Source organism: Scyliorhinus torazame, chromosome 14 (genome assembly GCF_047496885.1).
Source record: "Scyliorhinus torazame isolate Kashiwa2021f chromosome 14, sScyTor2.1, whole genome shotgun sequence".
NCBI classification, from domain to species: domain Eukaryota; kingdom Metazoa; phylum Chordata; class Chondrichthyes; order Carcharhiniformes; family Scyliorhinidae; genus Scyliorhinus; species Scyliorhinus torazame.
In genome coordinates, this window is record NC_092720.1 from 36762984 (window position 1) to 36788191 (window position 25208).

The 25208-nt window shown below is 42.7% G+C and overlaps 1 protein-coding gene across 16 annotated transcripts in view; it reads right to left on the bottom strand.

Annotated features, from left to right (window-relative positions):
* The window catches only part of trip12 (thyroid hormone receptor interactor 12), a 172686-nt gene that overhangs the window by 70592 nt on the left and 76886 nt on the right, over window positions 1–25208 (bottom strand). For 9 of the 16 annotated variants that reach the window (XM_072473935.1, XM_072473934.1, XM_072473937.1 and 6 more), the window contains 6 exons: window positions 16742–16893; window positions 15180–15215; window positions 14997–15092; window positions 10613–10705; window positions 7901–8062; window positions 1190–1273 (listed from right to left, as the gene is read on the bottom strand). In XM_072473935.1, coding sequence (XP_072330036.1) covers window positions 1190–1273; window positions 7901–8062; window positions 10613–10705; window positions 14997–15092; window positions 15180–15215; window positions 16742–16893 — 623 coding nt within the window. The remainder of the gene's footprint in view (window positions 1–1189; window positions 1274–7900; window positions 8063–10612; window positions 10706–14996; window positions 15093–15179; window positions 15216–16741; window positions 16894–25208) is intronic. The other 7 variants (XM_072473949.1, XM_072473948.1, XM_072473947.1 and 4 more) reach the window with 1 other exon arrangement.

Sequence of the window (25208 nt, forward strand, 5' to 3'; positions counted from 1 at the left end):
AGCATTAGAGGAAGCTTGGCGAGGTAGGATCATGGAAGGGAGGGACGCGACAGAAATAGCTTATTTTTAATTCAGTGTCGCTGGTCAGGCCAGCATTTATTGCCCACCCCTTGTTTCCCTTCAATTTTATGACAAAGTCGACCATGAGTTCCATGCACTAGCACTCAACTTGTATCTTTCTCCACTTTTTCTCCTTTAAATCTACTGTCAACAACCTTCTTCGGGAAAAAAACCAAGTCCATTGCATGTTATTGGAGGGGAGGTTGGAGCGACAGGGATTAGAGAGTTAGCAATTAAGAAAATAAACCAGGGCCATCTTCACATCCCTCAATAATCTTGGAATAGTGAGCAGTTTTATCAGACGAAAACAACACTCAATGTAGTGCTTTACGTGGTCCAGGCAGATCTAGCAATGTCATCGCCTCTCGGTCAAGTTCCCGTTAAGGCCATAATATTGATGCAGTGAAAGTATATGGGGCAATTCTTGTAATGAGCCAACGCCGAGTGCTATTGCAAAATGGAACAAGTTGCCATCGGATTGCAGATTGTATTTTTAGCCTGTTAAATGAAATTGATAAATTATCGCAAACCTCGTTAAGTATCCTGAGATTTCACTATTGGAAGAATCTGACTGAATCTTTTTATGGAAGAGATTTGTCAGATCAAGTGCACCCTAGAGCACAGACTTTGATTCAGAAAGTGTTTACCTGAAAGTTATTTGAATTTTACTTTTTTTTAAAAAAAAAAGAACTAATGCACAATTTTTTAATAAATAGCTCATCTGTGGAAATATTATTTGCCTCTGTATAGGAATGTATTGTTTACCTCTGTATAGGAGTGTAGGTGCTTCATTTTGGTTAAAATGCATAGATGGAAAGAAACGATCAGTTCTCAGACTTGTGGATGGGAATAAAGAGTGGTGTGGTGTAATTGCCTCTGCTCAAGACCTAAGATTTGGTGGCGCTGGAATTTTCTATTCCTTATGATTTAAATACATATGACGTGTTTTATAACAAAATACACCTGGACAAAGTTTCTAAATAAATATCTCCATAGATATACCAACTACACACAGCTCTGCAATTCAAATATGCATACAATTTTTATAAAATAAAACTAAAGGAAATTTGATTTTGACAACTTTCCAATGCTCCTGCATATACTGGAAGAGTCCTCAGTGAAATATCACCTTTAAATATCTTACTTCTTCATGTTGAAAGTTGTCCACCAGTCGGGCAAAACACAGGCAAGTACTTTCGACAGATTTCTTGTCCTAATCAAAATCAAAAAGTTGCCTTTTTAAATATTACATCAGGCTGCAAGTTAGCAATTTTCAACTATAATTACAAAATTATTTCAGAGGATTTATCATTAAAGTATCAAAACATCCTTCATGTACAGCATTTTCAGAATCAGACTTGATGAAATAGCTAATTCAGCTTAAGGTCATCTGACACGCCATCTGACTTATATTGTTATCCCATCCACATTCTTCAGATTTTTTTTCTTCCAAATGGCCTTCTCCTATTTTGTAACCATTCTGTGTTGCTTCTCAAAGAACATAGTTACTATTTCCTCAGGCCAAATTTATTGAACGTCATTTATGCTCATACATATTAGCACTATACAAGTTAATATTGAGAGCACAAGGAACAACTTCGGTTGTCCAGTAAATTTGTTTTCAAGGTGTATTTTGTTATAATTATGAGGTTTGTAAAACTTGCTTTCGTCGGTCTTTAAACTTAGGGTAAAATGAAGGGAGTTACATGCCCATTTTTGAAGTCTGCCTTTGTAATCCGGAAGGGTAGATTGTTGGGAGGTCAAAGGAAGGCTTAGGCAATTTTACGGGTAAGGTGGAGGTATTTATTCTTAGAGACAATGGCAGCAGCCGGTTTTAAGTTAATAGAGATAGTTAAGCAAGTTGCACAGGCAGTCCTTGCGACAACTGGTTCCTGAAAGCCACATTGCAAGTAAAAACGTTGTAAGTAGAAACAGATTTGCCCCTAGGAACAATGTTATACATAGGGGATTGGTTCCTGAACCAAGGCTGGAAATCACTCATGGGGTGCTGAGCGATGCTATAGTCTCTCATCTGGACACTGGCATCTCATCAACTACATCACTGTCAGGAAGAATGACACACAGGATGCAAGAGTGACCAAGACTGTAGGATTGACCATTTCTAAAATGTGTCTGAAAGTTCAATCAAAGCGACACAAGGCAGGAAAGCTGGCTACTGCTCGTCTCAGATTAATGGAGCTTTTGAGGGTTTAAAAAAAAAAAAAAAAAAAAAATTGATGGCGACAAGTCAGAACTGCCAGAGGATGGTTCAGAGATGGAGCAATTTTGGGGCGGACTGGACTTCCCAGTGGTAGAAAGGGTGAAGCAGGAGGGGCTCGAGACACCATTGGGGTTGGAGGGAGTTATAGACTGCATCGGTTCCATGCAAATGGGGTCCAGATGGTTTACAGGCTGAATTTTACAGTTTGCGGCCTTGTTGGCGCAGCACTTACTGGAAATGTTCAACAATTCTCTGCTGAGGGGGCTGCTGCCGGCCACGCTGATGCAGTTCTCGATTTCTCTAATCCCGATAAAGGACAAAGATCTCCTTGAGTGTGGATCTTGTAAGGGGTGTAGATAGCCGGGGTCACATTGTGATCCAAAAAGACAAGGTGTTGGGTGTCTTAAAAAATATTAAGGTAGATAAGTCCCCAGGGCCTGATGGGATCTACCCCAGAATACTGAAGGAGGCTGGAGAGGAAATTGCTGAGGCCTTGACAGAAATCTTTGGATCCTCGCTGTCTTCAGGGGATGTCCCGGAGAATAGCCAATGTTGTTCCTCTGTTTAAGAAGGGTAGCAAGGATAATCCTGGGAACTACAGGCCGGTGAGCCTTACTTCAGTGGTAGGGAAATTACTGGAGAGAATTCTTCGAGACAGGATCTACTCCCATTTGGAAGCAAATGGACGTATTAGTGAGAGGCAGCACGGTTTTGTGAAGGGGAGGTCGTGTCTCACTAACTTGATAGAGTTTTTCGAGGAGGTCACTAAGATGATTGATGCAGGTAGGGCAGTGGATGTTGTCTATATGGACTTCAGTAAGGCCTTTGACAAGGTCCCTCATGGTAGACTAGTACAAAAGGTGAAGTCACACGAGATCAGGGGTGAGTTGGCAAGGTGGATACAGAACTGGCTAGGCCATAGAAGGCAGAGAGTAGCAATGGAAGGATGCTTTTCTCATTGGAGGGCTGTGACCAGTGGTGTTCCACAGGGATCAGTGCTGGGACCTTTGCTCTTTGTAGTATATATAAATGATTTGGAGGAAAATGTAACTGGTCTGATTAGTAAGTTTGCAGACGACACAAAGGTTGGTGGAATTGCGGATAGCGATGAGGACTGTCAGAGGATACAGCAGGATTTAGATTGTCTGGAGACTTGGGCGGAGAGATGGCAGATGGAGTTTAATCCGGACAAATGTGAGGTAATGCATTTTGGAAGGTCTAATGCAGGTAGGGAATATACAGTGAATGGTAGAACCCTCAAGAGTATTGAAAGTCAAAGAGATCTAGGAGTACAGGTCCACAGGTCATTGAAAGGGGCAACACAGGTGGAGAAGGTAGTCAAGAAGGCATACGGCATGCTGGCCTTCATTGGCCGGGGCATTGAGTATAAGAATTGGCAAGTCATGTTGCAGCTGTATAGAACCTTAGTTAGGCCACACTTGGAGTATAGTGTTCAATTCTGGTCGCCACACTACCAGAAGGATGTGGAGGCTTTAGAGAGGGTGCAGAAGAGATTTACCAGAATGTTGCCTGGTATGGAGGGCATTAGCTATGAGGAGCGGTTGAATAAACTCGGTTTGTTCTCACTGGAACGAAGGAGGTTGAGGAGAGACCCGATAGAGGTATACAAAATTATGAGGGGCATAGACAGAGTGGATAGTCAGAGGCTTTTCCCCAGGGTAGAGGGTCAATTACTAGGGGGCATAGGTTTAAGGTGAGGGGCAAGGTTTAGAGTAGATGTACGAGGCAAATTTTTTACGCAGAGGGTAGTGGGTGCCTGGAACTCGCTACCGGAGGAGGTGGTGGAAGCAGGGACGATAGTGACATTTAAGGGGCATCTTGACAAATACATGAATAGGATGGGAATAGAAGGATACGGACCCAGGAAGTGTAAAAGATTGTAGTTTAGTCGGGCAGCATGGTCGGCACGGGCTTGGAGGGCCGAAGGGCCTGTTCCTGTGCTGTACATTTCTTTGTTCTTTGTTTGTTCTGGAGAAACGTTTGGGAGATGCTGACCAGAAGTGATCTCGGAGGACCAGACAGGCTATGTCAGGGGCCGATGCAACATCAGGAGACTTTTTAATGTGGTTATGTCGCCCTCTGTGGAGCAGGTGCCGGAGGTAATCATCTCCATGGATGCGAAGAAGGCTTAGACCGTATGGAGTGGAGTTACCTCTGAGGTCTTGGGATGATTTGGGTTTGGTCCTCTTTTTATTTCCTGGGGGAAACTGCTATATTAATGCACCATGGCTAGTGTTCGGACCATAGAGTCATAGGATTTACAGTGCAGAAGGAGGCCATTCAGCCCATCGAGCCTGCACCGGCTCTTGGAAAGAGCACTCTACCCAAGGTCAACACCTCCACCCCATCCCCATAACCCCACCCAACACGAAGGGCAATTTTGGACACTAAGGGCAATTTATCATGGCCAATCCACCTAACCTGCACATCTTTGGACTGTGGGAGGAAACCGGAGCACCCGGAGGAAACCCATGCACACACGTGGAGGATGTGCAGACTCCGCACGGACAGTGACCCAAGCCGGAATCGCACCTGGGACCCTGGAGCTGTGAAGCAATTGTGCTATCCACAATGCTACCGTGCTGCCCAGTGTGTGAGCTCAAGATATTTCCGACTACACAGGGGCATAAGACAGGAATGCCCCCCGTCTCTACTATTGTTCGCACTAGCGATTGAACTGCTGGCCAATGCGCTTAGATCGTTAGGGGAATGGAAAGGTATGGGGTGGGGCGAGTTGAGTCTCTTAACGCGGATGATTTGTTGTAAATTTCTGATCCTCCCAGATATGGGAGAAATTATGGAACTATTGAAAAAATTTGGATCCTTTTCAGGGTATCGATTGAACAGGAGCAGAGCTGCAGGGTGGCGCTGTGGTTAGTATTGCGGCCTCACTTAACTAAATGGGCACAACCTCACCCACAAGTGCACAAGTGGACTCTTCCCTGGGGTGGAGAAAAGGTGTGGGCGTTGTTCAGGTGTTAAACACCACGCAAATTTGATTGTGTGGCTTCATTCTATGCATCACAAATGTTCTGAATTGCATGCTAAACATTGAAGCCCTTCCAGAATTCCTTGAGTTTGTTCACTTTCTTTCTCAGCTTTCCTGATGGACTGGGAAAATGTGCGCCAAAGGAAAAGGCTTTAATGGATGCAATCACCCCAGTTCATGGTTCGCAACAGTGAAGTGATATTGGGGGGCAGAAAGACTACTTCTATGTCAGAATGCATGTCATTAAGGATGATTGGATAACCAGGAGCATTGTCGAAGAGTAACAATGCTTTAAATGCGGGGAATAATCCCTGGTTAAGCAAAATGATGGTTAAACCAATCCTCAAAGGTGTTCCTATTGACCCAAGCTGTACGACTGGATTTTCATATCACTGGAAGAAATGCCTTGAAACATCCCTCGAAAGCCCTAGGGTTTTCAGAATGCTACACAAGCAAAGATTTAATTTTAAAGTCACCCACAGCATTGGCACCACGCAGAAGATTGGGCCCACCTTGAGCAGCTTTGACATGGATTTCTCCTCTGTGGCAGTGTAGGTTCTTGACAGGATATTATTTTACAAAAGAGCCCAGTTGTGGCATTTTCTTTTTACAAAAGAGCCCAGTTTCATCAACATTGTACCTTGCCGGGTACAGCTCTGCCTCATCAGCACTGGCAGTTTCACCCGAGACAATGATCCTTTGCAAATTGGTCCTGGTTTTAAAACACATAAACCATCCCCTCTTGTATTAAAAGGCTCAGCATTAGAACTCTGCCCCCTGTTGCTTCTTTAAGTCATCATAAAGACTCCTAGTCTTTTCCTGAATTATGCCTAAACTCTTAGAACAGCCGAACTATTCAGTTTCTCAACTTGAGCAGCAAGTTCAATACGCTGCTTAGTTATCATTGTATAGATGCCTTTCAGGATGCTCACGATAGTTATTCAGGGAATATCCAAAGCTCTACCAATTTCAATGTATGTCTCACCTTTTTCAGACCTCTCAATTACTTCCATTTTTGTTTCTATGGTAATTGCTCTGCGTTCTCATAAAACATCCCTTGCACAAAATTAAGAAACTCTACGTTTTAGAAAAATAATTTAGACCACCCGATTCTATTTTTTCCCCAATTAAGGGGCAATTTAGTGGAGCCAATCGACCTACCCTGCACATCTTTGGGATGTGGGGGTGAGACCACGCAGACACGGAGATAGTGTGCAAACTCCACACGGACAGTAACCCGGGGCCGGGATCGGACCCAGGTCCTTGGCGCCGAGGCAGCAGTGCTAACCACTGCGCCACCGTGCCACCCAGAAACTCTAAATTTTATGAGTTTGAAACAACAAAGTCACCAAGCACCGACTGCATATGTACAAACAGCAACTGAACATCAATCCATGTGTACAGTATGGATGCCAATAACATGGCAGCACATTGACGTGCTGAAATTAGGTTGAAACCGAGATGGAAAAGTCAGAACTGGGTATAATTTACAAACTTAAAACGCCGTCAGTCATAACTGGAATGTCATAAAGTTGAGGACTGCCTGCATTTGTGGGTGATAGGCATAAGTTTTACCTTTGGGTTTAAGTTTAATTTATATTCTTTATTTATGGGTTAGCGCACAAATGCAACTTAAAATGCTGAAATGAAGATGGTTATTCTAAAGCACAGTTTAAACATGTAGTAAAAGTTTATAGCAAAATACCTGAACACTCGAATAAGTGTTTTGCTCCAGCTGACATTTAAGAGTATGAAGTACTTAAAACTAACAATAGGAAACTTGTTCAACTCAAGTTAACTATTCAGAAATGCATAGGAAATGGTTTGAGAGCATTCTATATTATGAGAATTCGGTTTCATAGCAGCAAAAGTCACAAAATGTAGTACTGCTTTTGAGCCTAAATTTTGGGGACTGGGTTAACAGAGTTGCTTTTTCATATTAAAGTTATCATATTTAGCTGGTCTTCCTGGAAACAGCACACCACCGAATCCAAAATGCTACGAATGCAGAGTCTGACTCTGATTTCTGGTGACAGCATAAAAGCCAGTCAACAATGCCACTAAAGAAATTCAGCAGGGTTTCCAGATGTATAAATCTCGTTCAACAGCACCTCCCAAACCTGTGACCTCTACCACCTAGAAGTGGAAGGGCAGCAGGTGCATGGGGCCACCACGTGTTAGTTCCCTTCCATCCCTTGCATCATCCCGACTTGTAACAATATCACCGTTCCACCACTGTTGCTGGGTCAAAATCCTGGAACTCTTTTCCCAACAGCACTGTGGGCCTATCTACATCACATGGACTGCAGAGGTCCTAAGGATGCAGATCACCACCTCCTTCTGAAGGGCAATTAGGAATAGGCAATACATGGTGGCATAGCCATCAATGCACACAACCCATGAACAAATAAATAAGAAGATGGAATCGGTAGTCGGTATTTCACCACACGAGCCACTGGCCAAAACAAACCCATAAATGCAGCTTTAACGAACTCTACAAAACTCTTGATTTTGGGCATTTATAGTTTCACACTTCATTATAAATTGTGCACATAAATCCACAGAATTTACACATGTTCAGTCATCAATAGAAAATTTGCCTTTTGTACCTGATGGGTCAGTCTCTGGGTTAACAAGGGCAATGAATCAGCAACAAAGTGAAATTCATCAGGAGTTATACTTTGGCAGCAATTTGCTGCTATTGCCAGGGCATTTCGCTGGGCATTGATGCTGAAGAACTCCAGGTAAAGCAAGCAGTCAGCCAATCCACCCTTCAAAGTAATTAAAGGAAAGTAATGAGCATAATTTTGGCAAAATGAAGGTCAGAAGGAGAGAAAAGAACATACTTTGCAAAACAATCTTAAACTATATAATCATTTTTACACAAATTCCTTTTCTACAACAAAATACTCTACTAAATATAACAGATGTTTCTTGGATATCACTGGAAATTCTGAGCAACAAGCTTAAGGGGATTATGATGGAAGTTCTTGGACGTGAAGAAAACACTGGATTCAGTCTCGTTATACACATTATTTCAGAATCTGTGCCATCATCTCATGCCTTATTAATAGGCGCAGTACACGAGCACTAATTGCTGCAAAAGTCCTTTGTCTAATTGCCACTCTCCATACCTTCCATCTTTGTATTCGATTCAGCATTGCTTCTCACCCTTTTGAAACTATGTCCAGGTTTCCATTTCCCTATCCAGCTCATTTAAACCTCCCCCCACAGAACCAGCAAGTCTCCGTCATGACATTGGTTGCAGTCCTATGGAGGCGCAATCCATTTGGTCTTGATACGTTCTATCTGCCTCAGAACTAGTTCCAATGCCCCAGAATTCTAAAGCCTTCCCTTCTCTCTCCAATCAGACATTCATCTACACCATCTTCCTTGCCCCATGGCACTGCACAAGAGATTTAGAAAAGGCTGCTTTTTTGACCTACCTATTGAAGCTTCCTTCAACCATACGGCACACCTCAAAAGAATGTGTAGCAACTCACCTCAATGCCTGTATGGATGGGGATAAAAATCTGTCTAGATTTCACAACTCGGATAACCAAGCAGTGAAGGATGGACTGTAATCCAGCCTCGAGAGGCGTACTAGCATCAGGCAGGAATAGCATGAAGCTCGTTATCTCCTGCTCACAATTTTTACCTTGCCCCACACAAATGACTGATAACATTTAACCAATTTAAATTAGTTTTTGATGAGGCAGAGGTGTTGGTGAGGGTAATGCTATTGCTGTGGTATACATGGATTTTCAAAAAGCATTAAAGTGCCAGACAACAGTTTTTGAGCAAAGGTGGAGCCCGTGACATAAAAGGGACAGTAGGAAGATGCATAAGAAATTGGCTGAGTGACAGGAAACAAAATAGAAGTGAACATTTTTCCCCAAACAGCACAATTTTAAAATTTGCAGACAATACAAAACCTGCAAGTAAGAACAGACCGGTGGACACATGGCTGATTGGGTTCAATGCAGAAAAGAAGTGACTCATTGTGGTAGGAAAAACAGACAAGACAATACAAGATAAAGGGTACAATTCTATAGGGGGTGCAGTGGAAGCTGGATGTAGATGTGCATAAATTATCAAGGGTGGCAGGGCATGTTGAGAGAGCGGTTTATAAAGCATGCAGAACCCTGGGCTTTATCAATAAGGGCAGAGAGTACAAAATCAAGGAAGTTATTTAAAATGGCATAAACAATGAATTAGCTTCAACTGGTGTATTCTGACCAGTATGGGCACCACACAAAGATATGAAGTCATTAAAAATAGCGCAGGAAAGATTCACAAGAACGGTTCCAGGAATGAGGAACTTCAGATATATGGATAGATTGGAGAAGTTGGGGCTGTTCTCCATGGAGGAGATTTCGAGGAGGTATTCAAAATCATGACAGATCTGGAAAGAGCGGATTGGTGGAAGGATCAAGGACCATCGGGCACAGATTTAAGGTAATTGGCAAAAGAAGCAATGACATAATGAGAAAAAACTCTCTCTCACGCAGCAAGTGGTTAGGATCTAGAATGAACTGCCTGAGAGTGTTGTGGAGGCAGGTTCAATCCAGGCATTCTAAGAGGGAATTGGATTATCTGAAAAGGAAAAATGTGTAAGGCTTATGGAGAAATGGTGGGGGGTATGGGATTATTGCTCCTTCTGAGAGCCAGCACAGATATGATCGGTCAAATGGCCTCCTTCTGTGCTGTAACTATTTGGACAGGGGCTATTTATAAAAAATTTGGAGTACCCAATTCTTTTTCCACTACCCCCCAAATAAAGGGGCAATTTAGCATGGCCAATTCACCTACCCTGCACATCTTTGGGTTGTGAGGGTGAGTGAGACCCAGGCAAGCACTGGGAGAATGTCCATACGACAGTGACCCAGGCCTGATCTCAGTGCCGTCAGGCAGCATTGCACCACCATGGACAGGGACTACAGAGCTACGGTTTACATTTGGATTTTTAAATATAAATTTAGAGTTCCCAATTCCTTTTTTCCCAATTAAGGGGAAATTTAGCATGACCAATTCACCTATCCTGCACATCTTTGGGTGTGGGGGCAAAACCCACACAAACATGGGGAGAATGTGCAAACTTCACAGGGCCAGTGACCCAGAGCCGGGATCGAACCTGGGACCTCAGCGCCGTGAGGCAGCAGTGCTATCCACTGTGCGACCACGCTGCCCTGCGGTTTACATTTGTACCTTGACCTGCCTGACAGAATAAAAAAAGTGAGGAATCATTTATATGAAATTTGGGACTGGAAATATGTTTAGTTATCCACACCACACACAAATAAGAAACTTTTAGTACTTACAGCTTGTAAAATGGCTTTGCTATGTCTACGCGATAACATTTCTAAAGCAGTCAAAGCTTGTTCAGCCACATCGATGCACTGAATGACTTGTAGCTAGAAACAAGGATAGAATTTAAGCATGTGAAAAGATTTATAATGAACCCTTGATAGACAGACAACAGTTCCACAACAGAATATATTAACTTATAGTATTGTCACTGTCCCCAGTCATGAGAACCAAAAATCCATGCTACCAAAAAATTAGTCAAATTCTCTAGCATTGACGTCATCCTTGTATTTCTCGCGTTTATTTTTTCCCACAAGCTGCAGATTTAAATTAAGACTTTGCAATTCACAGCAGAACAAATAGATTGCTCTTAATTTAAAATGTTGGACCCTCAGCCTACAAGTTTAAAAATTTGTATTCTGATAAACCAGACAGGTAACAATTGACTTATAATTGGAACAATGGGAGGAATGTTCTATGTTTCTATAAGTGAGTCATCTTTCTATATTGGAGATCAATGGCCAAAGCTCATGGAATTGGGATAAAATTTAACATGCTGCACAATTATCTGAAACCAGAAAACCAAAAGGAAACATATATATAGCATTATTTCAGTGTGGAAAGAAGTTAGTAACAGAATACTCCAGGGGACAAGACACAGGCGTCGGATCTTCAATTACATCTTAAACTTTGATCAAGTAAAAACTTCAAATTTGCTAATATTAAATATGAACACATTCGTAAAAATCCATATTTTTCATCAGGTGGCAGCATGCAGGAGGTCGCATGCAAGGCAGCTCCTGCCAGAGTCCTTGGTCTTTGCCTCTTTCAGCCCGGTCCCCAGGGGAAATTTGTGGACAGACCTGTCCCATTTGATAGCTCTTTACAAGATGATGTCAAAGACTGCAAAGAAGAATACTGGAAAGAAGGATACAAGTAGTAGCCCTTCAGAAGAGTTGGGAAGATTCAGAGTTCGTTGGGAGCAATGATGGTGAAGGCACGATCGTCGGGTGGGGCTGCACCTATTACAGTAGACAAGCTGATAGAGGCAACGGTAGCTGAATTGGAAACCAATTCAGCAAGCATTTTGAGAGGCAAGGGAGGGAAATGATGGAGACCCTTAAAAAGTTGGTCGAGGACGTGTTGGGCCTGATAGAGGCAGCATTGGAAGAGACTTTGGAGACAGCGCGGGAGCATGGTGAGGTACTTAAGGGGGTGGAGGAGATCCTGTCGCGACAGTGACCAGATAGTCTCACTGGAAGCTGAGCTGTTGATGGTGGAGGACAGGAACAAGGTCCTAAGGTTGACTATCTGTAGAATAGGTCGAGGAGGCAAAACCTCAGGATCACGAGTTGCCAGAGTGGGTGGAGGTCCGAGAGCGACGAAGTACTGCGATGTTCGTAAAGCTGTTGCGAAAGGAGGACCAGGTCGTGCCAGAGTTGGCAAAAGAGGCATTGCAGCCTTCAACAGGGCAAAGTCAGCGCTGTATAAGAGCGGTGTGCGATTTGGTGTGGTGTACCCGACGAGGCTAAAAGTTACACAATTCCAGAAATCATTTTTGAGGCAGCGGGGGCAAGCATAGGCTTTCATTCAAGCACACGGATAGGGCTGAACTGAGGGGGTTGGAATGGGACTTTTATGGTGATTGAGAGGGGCTATGTTTTTCCTTTTTGTATATAGATATGGTTAACTGAAATTTATGATTTTGTATTGAGAGAATAAGTTTTTGGGGGTAAATGTTGGGGATAAGTGGCCCAAAATAGAAGGTGGGGTTGTCAATGGGTTTCGGTTATTCCTTGGTAGAAGGAGGGGCGGGTGAGTTTTGGGTATTTTCCTTTACTCATTTGATGTGGGCCCTGATAGGGGGCTACCTCACAAGCAGACAGAATTCAGCGAGCGAACAAAAGAGGGAGGGGGGGGGGGGGGGGAGAAGAGACACTGCAGCCAGTTTAGATGAGCCTAGGTGGTGTGTGGGAGGGGGAGGAGAGATAATAGTTTGAGAGGAAATCATTGGGAGATTTCTGGGATGGAGAAGAGAGGGGAGGGTACCTTAATGACTGTGACCAGGTTTTTGTTTTCTTTGTCTCGTCATATGGGTGGGGCTGGGTGCCACCTTAGTTGAGCCCTGGTGTTGGAAGCCTGAAACACCGAGGGGATAATCGCTCAGTGGAAATGACTGACTTGGGGGTGGGGTTGAGACCCTCAATTAGATTGGTCACATAGAATGTTCGGGGTTTGGATGGCCCAGTGAAATGAGCGAGAGTTCTCTCATTTGAAGGATTTAAGGGCCGATACGGTACTTTTGTTGACCCACTTGCGTGAGGGACCAGAGCAGGCTTCAAAGGGTTGGATGAGCCAGGTGTTCCACTCAGGGCCTGGGGGGGGGTTCCAGTCTGCCAGTTTTTCTTCCAGGCTGACCAACAGTCAGGGGCTTGGTGTTGCCGAGCCTGAGATTACTACTGGGCTGCGAATGCGGAAAAGATTTGGGAGTGGTGTGGGGATTAGGAAGCTACCTGGGTACAGATGGGGTTGAAACCATGTAGAGGTCTGGGTTGAGGGCTTTAGTGGCAGTCTTGCTCCAGTTCCCTAGTGAAATACTCAGCAAATCCAGTGGTCGTCTCCACCCTGAAGATATGGAGACAGTTTCAGCAACATTTTAAATGGGGGGGGCGGTATTAAAGCTGGCTCCGATCTGCACAAATCATATATGTTTGAACCTGCAAGGTTGGATTCCATGTTCGGGAGTGGGAAGAGAAGGGGTTGGAAGGAATGGGGGAAACTGTTCTTGGGAGAAACGGTTTGCGGGTTTGGAGGAGGCATTGGAGAAATCTGAGCTCTCGTGGCCTGACTCATTCAGATACTGCAAGTTTGCAATTTTGCGAAACAGATCTTTCCGACATTCCCTGTGGCACCGCCAACCTTATGAGCATTTTATGGGCAGCACGTTAGCACAAGTTTATAGCACTGTGGCTTCACAGCGCCAGTCCCAGCTTCGATTCCCCGCTGGGTCACTGTCTATGCGGAGTCTGCACGTTCGCCCTTGTCTGCGTGGGTTTCCTCCGGGTGCTCCGGTTTCCTCCCACAGTCCAAAGATGTGCAGGTTAGGTGGATTAGCCATGATAATTTGCCCTTAGAGTCCAAAATTGCCCTTAAGTGTTGGGTGGGGTTACTGGGTTATGGGGATCGGGTGGAGGTGTTGACCTTGGGTCGGGTGCTCTTTCCAAGAGTCGGTGCGGACTCGATGGGCCGAGTGGCCTCCTTCTGCACTGTAAATTCTATGATAATCTATGATTAATTTAGGACAATGGTTCGGCACAATATCGTGAGCCGAAGGGCCTGTTCTGTGCTGTATTTTTCTATGTTCTATGTTCTAAAAGAGCAAAAACAAAGGGAGGTTGAGGGAAGGCGTTTCAGAACTCTCTGGCATCTGAAAGCATGCCACAAATGGTGAAGTGATTAAAATTTGGGATTGTCAAAGAGGTGAGAATTAGAGGAGCATGGATATGTGAAGGTGGTGTATCTGCAATATATTACAGAAATAGAAGTGAGGCCTTAGAGGATCCAAAATGAGAAAATTAGTTCAAAAATCAAATACTGCTTTATGAGGAGTCCATGTAGATGAGCCTTGGAGAATGAGGCAGTGCAAGTCATGATGTGGGGAGAGCTTTTTTGTAACCGCAAGTTTGTGGAACCCTCCATCACATCAGAATAGTCAGGTCCAGGAGATAACAAAGGCGTGGATGAGGGTTTCAGTAGCAGACAAGTAGACAGTGGCAGAGTCAGGTAATATCATGGAACTGGAAATAGGTGGCCTCAGTAGTGGCATTACGTTAGTTTGAAAGCTGATGCGTGGAAGATGGCGCCGGAGCGAGGCGACGCTCTGCGAGCTCTTCCCAACAAATCCACTTTTTACTTAATTTATACTCGTTTTAATCTTTTACCTTGTGGTGCCCTATTATGTATTTTCTTTTCTTCCCATGTACTTATGATCTGTTGAGCTGCTCGCAGAAAAATACTTTTCACTGTACCTCTGTACACGTGACAATAAACAAATCCAATCCAATCCAAGCTCATCACAGCTTCAATGTGACACGGAGATTACTAACAGTCTGGTTCAGTCTCAAGACGGTTGCCTGACAGAGGGATGGAGTTGATGGCAAGTGAATAGAGCTTTGATAAGGATTGAAAACAAAACAATGCTTCATTGGAAACATCCGGTCTTCCAATACTGGGTGTTGGACCAGTAGTCTGACGACTTGGAGACAGTGTAAGTGTCAAGAGAGGGTGGTGAGGTATAGCTGAGTGTTGTCAACTTACAGGTGGAATCTTGAGAGCAAGAAAGAAGGTTATGGGATTCAAAAATTTAAAAAGTTTTGCAATTGATCAACTTATTCTCACCTTTTCGAGGAAGACTGGAATAGCATCAACAACCACAGCTGATGACCTAGGTAGAGCTTCCATCATGTAAGTCAAAGCTCTGCAAGCATGGTTCATCTATCATATTAGAAATAAGCAGAAAACCAGTAAATAAACAACAACTCAAGAAACATTTTAATAACTACCCTAGTAGGAAATACTTACAATGTCAAAGTTGTGCTCCATCTGTAACAAAGTTATCTGTAAAGTAATAAGGAAAGTTATTAATGACAGGAGTTGGATGTGCATATTTTCAAAACTTAATCACATTAAGATTAGAAATGCTATTTTGTGCACATTTAAAAACAAGCAGAGAAGATAATTTAAACAAAGTTAACGGAGTATTTCTGTTCAAACTTCAAGTGAAAAATCATTGATGATTACAAACTACAAAATAACTTCAGTATCTTCACAATCCATATCTCAAGTCATCTTCAGCACAAACCATATCACTGCACTGTGTTGCAGGATTCAACCTAATAATTTTTCCACAAGAGGCGCAGAATGAGTGCAGTTGATGGGAAATAAATTTTTAAAGTTCTACATGTGGACAGATGAGGCCAGTACTTTCTATAGATTTCAGCTTGAATATTACAATGTTAGCAATTAAATATTACATGGTTATAATTATTTTCTTCCAGAACTAAAGTTCTCTGCATAAAGACCTTGATCTTCTGAATCACTGGGGTCACCATTTAAACCAGTGTGCATATGCGTTAAAACCTAATGCAAATGATGTGAAATTTATTTCTCCGCATAATTAAAAATTAAAGTTTCAAAACACGAGAGCCACCGAGGGCTCATCTTAGAAAGCCTACAGTGCAGGTGATGATTCGGCCCATCGCGTCTGCACCGATCCTCCAAAAGAGCACCCCACCTAGGCCTAATCCCCTGCCCTAACCCCGTAATTCCACCTAATCTCGGACACCAAGGGGCAATTTAGCATGGCTAATCCACCGAACCTGCACATCTTTGGATTGCGGGAGGAAACCAGAGCACCCGGAGGAAACCCATGCAAACATGGGAGAACATGCAAACTCCACACAAGTCGCCAAAGGCTGCAATTGAACCCAGGTCTCTGGCGGTGTGAGACAGCAGTGCTAACCACTGTGCCACAGTGCCACATGCAAAAACTAATTTTGAAGATTTAATTTAACATAGACACCTTGAACAGAGTATTTTACAGTGAATTTTATATCATTTTGATAATTCAATTGACATAATTTTGAAACCAAAAGGTTAAGAGAATGTTGTTTCGCTCATTATAAAGCAAATGAGAAAATTAGCAGCATGTCGGTACAATATGTTTTAATGCTTAAAGAGAATGTCAACTTGAAGCATTCGTGCAAATATGAATACACCCGAAACAGGAATAACTCAAATCTTACACTGCTGCTCTCATGACACTCATGGTACCAATTGTACACTCATTATATACCAGAAAAACAACTAGCCTGAAATCAGAATGTTTTTTCTTTCAATATGTTCAGTATGCAATTTTGGCCTTTGTAGTTATTCTTAAACTGTCAGCATTATCTTGGGTTTGCCCATTTGAGTTGATCATTTAGGATCTGAAAGTGATATTCATCCTCAACGCTTTGAAATCAAAAACAATAACAAGACATCACCCGTTTATATGTGGAGTGCCACAGAATTGAAACTGTAACATGTTGTGCATAATAGCTTCAAAAAGCAAAACAATGATTTAAGCATTTCATGGCTCTTACCAATGCCGGAACAACACTCTTCACAGGAAATCCTCCCAAGGTTTCTTCATTCCCCATTACCAATAACTGGCACATCTCAATGACTGCTTGAAGTTGTTGACTTTCATCTCCAGTAGCTTGCAGACCCTGTAGGAGCTGCTGCGCCTTTGAACCTGAGAAAATAATTTCGCTAAAATTACAAAAAGAGCAACTGAAATTTTGAGTATTACTTTTAGCTCCACTTTGCTGTCTCAAGCCCATCCTGACAGCAGTACCAGCAACACCAGTGAGAAAGGAGTGAAGACTTGTGCATGTTGTCAAATACAAAAACAATTTTTGCGATCCCAGTTGGTGTTATAACTGGACGGAAAGATCCCAGAATGGAACCATGGCTTTTACATTTTTGTTTATAAAACATGGAGGAACAGAGTCACAGGATCACTAATTAGTTTTAACAAGAAAAAAATTAAACATGGAAAAAAATTGATGATACAGTACTCAAATTAACACAGATTTTAAAATTAATGCAGATTTACAAAGTACATCTTAAGCTACAATGGTTACATTAACACAAAGTCCCTTTTTGACACACAAGGTGACTGTAGTAAGAAACACTCCACTCTGAGCGCAAGTGAATGTCTGTGGATTTCTCCTCACAATCTCCCCAGATGATTCTTATACCATGAGCCACCTTGTCTCACTGAAGTCTGACTTACACACAAATTATTTCAAATTCCACCTCCAAGTCTGCTTCCAAAAGTCACACTTTCAAATCTTCTTTTAAATTATGCTTCCCCTCCACTGCTTCCATCAAAGTTTCACACCTCTCCCTTCAGGTTCCCTTGGTCTTAAAAAGGTGTTTTTACACAAACTCCAGGTCCAGCCACTGATTTCCACAATTATTTCAAATAATACCTCCTAAACTGTAGTAATTTCTCACAAAAGCTAACACAACTGTAGATATCTTTCTGGCTCTCAGAATCCAATGCATTTCCAACTCTTGACTGGTTCCCAGTTTCCTGCATTCCGTTAACACCATACCTGGAAACCTCTCTTCATTTCCCTAGTTTCCTTAATTAGCTGGACTCCATGTTTCCGGCATCTGCTGTCTTAACCATTATCTCTATGGTATGGTTTTTCTTCTGGCAAGGCAGAGAGATGTTCTCTCTTTGATCTTCTAAAGAGAGCCATCTCGTCTCTCACTACCTATCTCCAATTGCAATCAAATGAGCTAAACTAAAAGCTTCTCAACCATACAGCTCCCAATTGCTCAGCAACTACTGCTGGTTTATTTACTGTTCACGTCATTGCCCTCTCCAAGCGCAACAGAATCACAGTTGGAATTGAAACCAACCCCCAAACACACAAACTAAGTTTTACACTTCCAGCCACAGAAACATTAAATAAAACCTAATTAAAATTATACCTTATTTCTAATGTTTACCAATACAAATAAAAATCCTGTAAAACAAAGAAAAATTGTAATAATGGAGATCTGGCTCAAAAAACGTTGGGATTGGGTACAATATATGGTGCTCAAGAAAGGTAAGGATGGAAGTGTGATAGTACTGGTTGAGGAGAATATTACAATCACATGAGAGATCAAGAACATAATCTATTTAGAGTTAAGAGACAACAGAAGGATCTCATTGCAGTACTGGGTGCATTCTACCAATTAGTAGGAAAGATACAAGAGAAAAGTTGCAGGGAAATTAGAGTGCTGCAAAAAGTAGTGATATATCTTTAGCAATATAATATAAACTAGAGTAGTAGCAGTGTAAAAGACAGAGCGAAAGAGTTTGAGAAACATGTTTAGGAGAATTTTATTGTTCAGTATGTATCTGGCCCAACATGGATCTGCGGAATGAGGTGGATAAAGTTTATAAAATGTCAGTAGGGGAACATGATTACTGTTTAGATTAGCCATGGAAAGGACATGGAGCAATCTAGCGTAAAAAAAAAATGAGCCAGAACATCCAAGGTGTAGCAATCAAAGTCAGATTGCCATAGCTCCTTTTTACTGACCCAAAATGGGAACTGCACATTTCTCGCTCTCTCTTCCGACCCGGTGAGAAAGGTGTAGTGTACCTGGTTCCCAAGGCCTTCTCTTGCAGGGCAGCAATGTCCCAGAAAGTGCACCTCACTCCCGTTTTATGACAGCAGCTATAAGACTATGTAAATTTAACAGTCCTTGTGTTTAAATGCATTTTGAGATACTGGGTAAGGCAAGTTCAAAACATTAATGGGCATGATGGATCAGATGGTCAGTCAGGAAATGGGAGGGCAATAGGGGTGTTACGACAGGGTCAATTCCAGCGGCCCTTGACCCGGTGTCACAACACAATTGAATTAACAATTCTTTAAAAATACCCAGCCTTTGGCACTTGGCTGCCCAATAATTAATCACCGGGTTTGTAAATTTAAACACGATTACTTATTAATTAAAAGAACTGTAATGAAATATGCAGTAAATACAACTGGTTAACTTTCAACTAATTCTTAATCCCCCCCCCCCCCCCATTTTAACCTTCCCCTACCCTCTACACACACAACAAAGAGGGGAAGTGCGGTGAAAATAAGTAAAAAGGAAAAAAAACAAGCGTCTTTTCCAGATGGTTGTTTCCAACACCGGTCTTCTCTACTTTGCTTTCAGTTTGAAGTTGTCACTGTAAATTCATGAAGGTCTTTGCAATTTCAGAAATACAGTAGTTTTGCTGGAGGGAACACGAGGAAGAGAACAGGTCCTTTATTTTTAACATCCAGGATTCAAACTCTGCTTTCCTTGGGTCTCTGGAAATCATGTCACTCAGGCAGGATCCAAAAATTCACTTGTTACCAGGCAGATTACAGCCTTTTGGCTAATTCATTGGCCACCAGCCAACCAATTGAACAGAGACCCACCCCATCTCTCAGGTGTCACATAGTCTGCGTTCTGCTGTCCAAAGCTAGCACCATATATCATTTTGCAACTTTGAACTCATCCTACCAGTTGCTTGACTTAAAGATACATATCCAATAAGCGTCCATGGACCAAAAATGATAACAGCAAAAGAGAGGAGAAATAGGGGAATCAACAGAAAGGATCCTTACAGAGAGCAGGGGAATGGTTCTAACTTTTCCTGCATAGTTATTGTGCTAAGAGAATCGGAACCATCCAAAGTGTCCGATTGAGTTTCAGATGCTTTCCAGTGCAGGGTAATTACCCATTGGAAGTTTAAATTGACAGGGCAATCCCCATATAGTCCTTGCATGGAGTCGTCCAGGAGACCCAAAAGTGCATCTTCTGGGGTACTCCCCAGGGTACAACCCCACCATTCACTATTTTAAGTTCTTAAGCAATAAATTGGTGGGTGGCTAATTTCAGTAGGATGGAAACAGATCAGGCAAATTGGAATCAAAGATTGACAGGAGCAGGATGCCTTGAGGAATTGGTTCAGATAGTCAAGGTACATTGCCAGAAAGGAGAAAAGGACAAACAAATCCAGAACACCATGGATGATGAAAAAGTGAGCATGAAGCAGAAAAATTGTGCAAATGGCAGGTTCACAATACAGGTGAGAACCAGAGCAAATATAATTCAGAGAGGAAGTGAAAAAGGAAAAAGCCAAAGGAAAATGAGAAGAAAACCCATGAGCACGAATACAGAGCAAGAAGACTTGTCAGAGGCAGCATGGAGCTGATTAGGCACCGAAAAAGGAATCTACGCATGGAGTGGGTATGGCTGAAGTACTAAATGAGTACCCCACATCTGTCTTTAGCAATATAGTGCTATCAAAATCGTAGCGAAAGGGGTGGCAGCTGAAACACTCAATGGGCTAAAATAGACGATTCAATCAGTTTAGCCTCAGTTATGGGAACGTTTTTAGAAACGATATACTGGGACAAGATTTATAGTTACGTCATTGGACCAGTGCGGATTCATTAAGGAAGGCCAGCACAGATGTATTTTGAGTAAATCATGCTTGAGTTTTTTGACAATTTAACAATTGGTCAAAAAGATGAATGCAATTGATGTGGTGCATGTGGGCTTCCAAAAGAATTTGATAATTATAGTGGCCCAAATGGTTTTGGGGGGAAAAAAACCAAACTTTTATTTTGGACTGATGATCCTTCGAACTAGGTTTCTATAGGATAGGACTTTTGGAAAACCACCTTGCTTCTGGTAACTGATCATCTATCCAAGTTACCTGGGAGATAAACAATAGAGAAAGAGTCAACATGATGTTAATTGTAGGAGAGTAGATTGTGCGCGCAGTTTCTGTTTCAAGCAGGATTTTGAGTTTAGAATGAACTGCCTGCAAAACATGGGACACCTCTTTCCAGCAGAATTGCTTAAATTCTGGATGTTGGCCAAAAGTTAAAACTCTTGTCGGCTGAAACAGAAGAATTAAGGAGCTGAATATTATTTAAATAGTGAAAGACAGATGAATTTGGGGGTCCTCAGTTTTGGTCTCCAAAGAATAAGGTGACCTTATTGGGACATATAGAATTCTCAAGAGGGCTTGACAGGGTAGACACAGAGGTTGTTGAAGAGTCTAGGAGGGCCCAATCTCAGAGTTAGGGGTCCCCCATTTAAGATGGATGAGAAGGAGTTTCTTCTCTCAGAGGGTAGTGAATCGGTGAAATTCTTTACCGCAGAGAGCTGTAAAGGCTGGGTCGTTATGTTCAAGGCAGAGATAGACAAACCTTTAATTGACAAGGAACCGAGGGTTATGGGGATAAGGTGGGCAAGTGGAGCGGAGGATTATATATCAGCCATTATCTCATTGAATGCCAGAGCAGACTCAATGGGCCGAGTGACCTCCTTCTGTTCCTTCATCTTATGGGCCATTAACAGCGAGTTGGGCTTCAGGAATAGCCAAGCTGAGAGCAGCAGAGTATTTTAGATGCAAACTTCTAAAATTAAAAGAACATGACAACCAAAGCTCAAGATGTCAGCGACACCTGTATTGAACCGAGGGTCTACAACTATGGGTCAGTTGGAGATATATTTGGATGCAATCTTACCAGAAGTAAGCAGAAGGCCCGAGAAATCTCAACCCTTAATACAAATCTTCAAGCAGCACTCAGGCCTAGTTGTTAATCTTTCAATTTTTGATAAGTATCAGACATGATTTTGAGAGAGGGCAAGTCAATTGGGTATAGAAGGAAACTGGAGTTGAGACATCCAGTTTAGAGAATAGGTAAAAGCAAAGTACTGCATCGGTTGGAAATCTGAAATGAAAACAGAAAATGTCGGAAAAACTCAGCTACAGGAGCTGGCAGTTGAGGTAGCTGTAAGAGACTGTGGGCTTGAAATTAATATTAGTAGGCTGTCCCCCGAGATCAAGGAAGGGATTGCCGGAGATGGATGAGGGAGGGAGAAGGGTGGAAATTTGAAGCAATTTTCCAGGAGACCACAAGATATCGGAACAGGAGTAGGCCATTCAGCTCTTCAAGCCTGCGCCACCCTTTAATAAAAATCAAGGCTGATCTAATACTCACTAAGCCCACTTTCCTGCCTTCTCCCCATAACCATCAATCCCCTATTGATTAAAAATTTATTGATTTCAGACTTGAAAATGTTCACGGACTCGGCATCCACACAATTTCCAGGGAATTCCAAAGTTTCACCACTCTGAAGAAATTCTTCCTTAAATCGGTCTTAAATTAGTGCCCCCTTATTCTTCAACTATGCCCTCTGGTCCTACACTCTCCATGAGTGGAAACATCCTCCTACATTTATCCTGTCAAACCCCCAAAGAATCTTACATGCTTCAATCATATCATTCTTCTGAACTCCAAGGAACACAGACCCAATCCGTTTAATCTTTCCTTATATGGCTGGTCTTCCATATCCGGGATCATCTGAGTAAATCTGCTCTGTACTGCCCCCAATCATAATATATCTTTCCAAATAAGGGGACCAAAACTGTACACAAGTTGTGGCCGCTCTAGTACCTTGTACAGTTGCAGCAATACCTCTTTGTTTTTATGCTGCAGCCTCTTTGCAATAAAAGCCATCATTCCATTTACCTTCCCCATTATCTTCTGCATCTTTGTTTTATGAACAAGGATCCCCAAGTCCCTTTCTGTTACAGCTTTCTGCAGAATCGTTCCATTCAATAATAATACACATTAACATTCATGTTCCCAAAATTAACAATCTCATTTTCCCACATGGAATTCAGTTTGCCAATTTTATGCCCATTCACTTAGCCTGGCAACATCTCTCGGTAAACTATATCTTCCTTACAACCTGCCTTCCCTCCCATCTTTGTACTATCCACCAATTTGGCCACAGTACATCCTGTTCCTTTCTCCAAATCATTAAATGTGAAGAGCTGCAGTCCCAGCACGGATCCCTGTGGCACTCCATTGGTTACTTCCCTTCCAACCCGAGAAAACCTCCTTACCAACTTTTACAGATGCACCATAGAAAGCATCCTATCAGGCTGCATCACAGCCTGGTATGGCAACTGCTCGGCCCAGGACCGCAAGAAACGTCAGAGTCGTGAACACCGCCCAGTCCATCACACAAACCTGCCTCCCATCCATTGACTCCATCTACACCTCCCGCTGCCTGGGGAAAGCGGGCAGCATAATCAAAGACCCCTCCCACCTGGCTTACTCACTCTTCCAACTTCTTCCATCGGGCAGGAGATACAGAAGTCCGAGGACACGCACGAACAGACTCAAAAACAGCTTCTTCCCCACTGTCACCAGACTCCTAAATGACCCTCTTATGGACTGATTTCATTAACACTACACCCTGTATGCTTCATCCGATGCCAGTGCTTTTGTAGTTATATTGTATATGTTGTGTTGCCCTATTATGTATTTTCTTTTATTCCCTTTTCTTCTCATGTACTTAATGATCTGTTGAGCTGCTCGCAGAAAAATACTTTTCACTGTACCTCGGTACACGTGACAATAAACAAATCCAATCCAATCCAATCCAATCCAATCACAACTTCCTGTGGTTAGCCAATCCACTATCCATGCCAGAATATTACCTCCAACACAATGAGCTCCTTTTTTGTAGCATCGTAGCCTTCTTTGTAGCATCTTATCAAATGCCTTTTAAAAATCCAAATGCGTAACATAATGAGTGGTTCTTCTCTATATACTCTGGTTGATACCTACTTAAAGATGTCTCCTTCATGAAACCATGCTGACTCCGCGTGACCAGAATATGACTTCCCAAATACACTGCTCGTCTCTCCTCAATAATAGGTTCTAATATTTTTTCCAATAACTGGTTAGACTGGCCTGTAGCTTCCTGCATTTTGCCTCCTCTTTTTGGACAAGGCCAGCCACATTGGTAGTTTTCTAATAATCCAAGGATTTTTAGAAAATGATTACCAATGCATCCAGTCTCAATAGCATCACCTTTAAGATTCTCAGCAACTTCTCATCACTCTCTGGATTGTGGCCATACCACCAAACATCAAGGCACATCAAAAGGATTGTTAGCGACCTCATCTCCTCTGGATATCTTCCCTCCACCGTTTCCAAACTTTGTCCCCCAAACACGCACAGCCCATATCGACCTCCTTCCCAAATCCACGAAGAGGACAGTCCTGGTTGACCCATCCTGTCAAATTGTTCCTGCTACCTGGAACTCACTTCCAATTTTGACTCCATTTTCCCTCCCATTGCCCAGTTTCTTCTCGGCTACATTCACAGTTCTGCTGATACCCACATCATACCAACAATTTTCAGTTTCTTGGCCCTAACCACCTCTTCAATGCGGATGGTCAATTCCTCACCCCCCCCCCCCCCCTCCCCAGAATGGTCCGAGGGCTCTCTTCTTGTCCCTTGAGCAGAGGCCCATATAATCCCTGACCACTACTACTCGCCACCACTTGGCTGAACTTGTTCTCCCCTCAACAATTTCTTCTTTAATTTGTTCAACTTCGTCCAAATAAAAGATATGGCTATGAGTCCCACTTTTACCTGCCTTTTGTTGGGTATGTGGAACAATCCTTTTTCCAATTATATTCGGGTCCCTTCCCACAACCTTTCTTCCAGTATATCAATAACTGTCTCGTGCCACTGTATCGTGCTCTCATCTGCACCTGGAAAATATTGACTTTGCTTCCAATTTCCATCTCTCTCACATCTTCATGTGGTGCATTGCCAACATGTCCCTTCCCTGACCTCGGTCTCCATTTCTGATGATAGACTGTCTCCCAATATTCGTTACAAGCCCATAGACTCCCACAGCCATGTCGATTACAGCTCCTCACACCCTGCTTCCTGCAAGGACTTCAGTCTATTCACCCAGTTTCTCCACCACTGATCCAATTATGCTACCTACCAAAACGATGTTTCTCACATGGCTTCCTTTTTCCTAATCGGAGGGTTCTCTCCAATGTACTTGACAGGGTGCTCAAATGCATTGAACCCATCTCCCGCACATCTGTTTTCACATTCCCCTCCCTCCCAGAACTAATGATAGGGTCCCCTGGTTCTCACTTTTAACCGCACTGACTTCTGCGTTCAT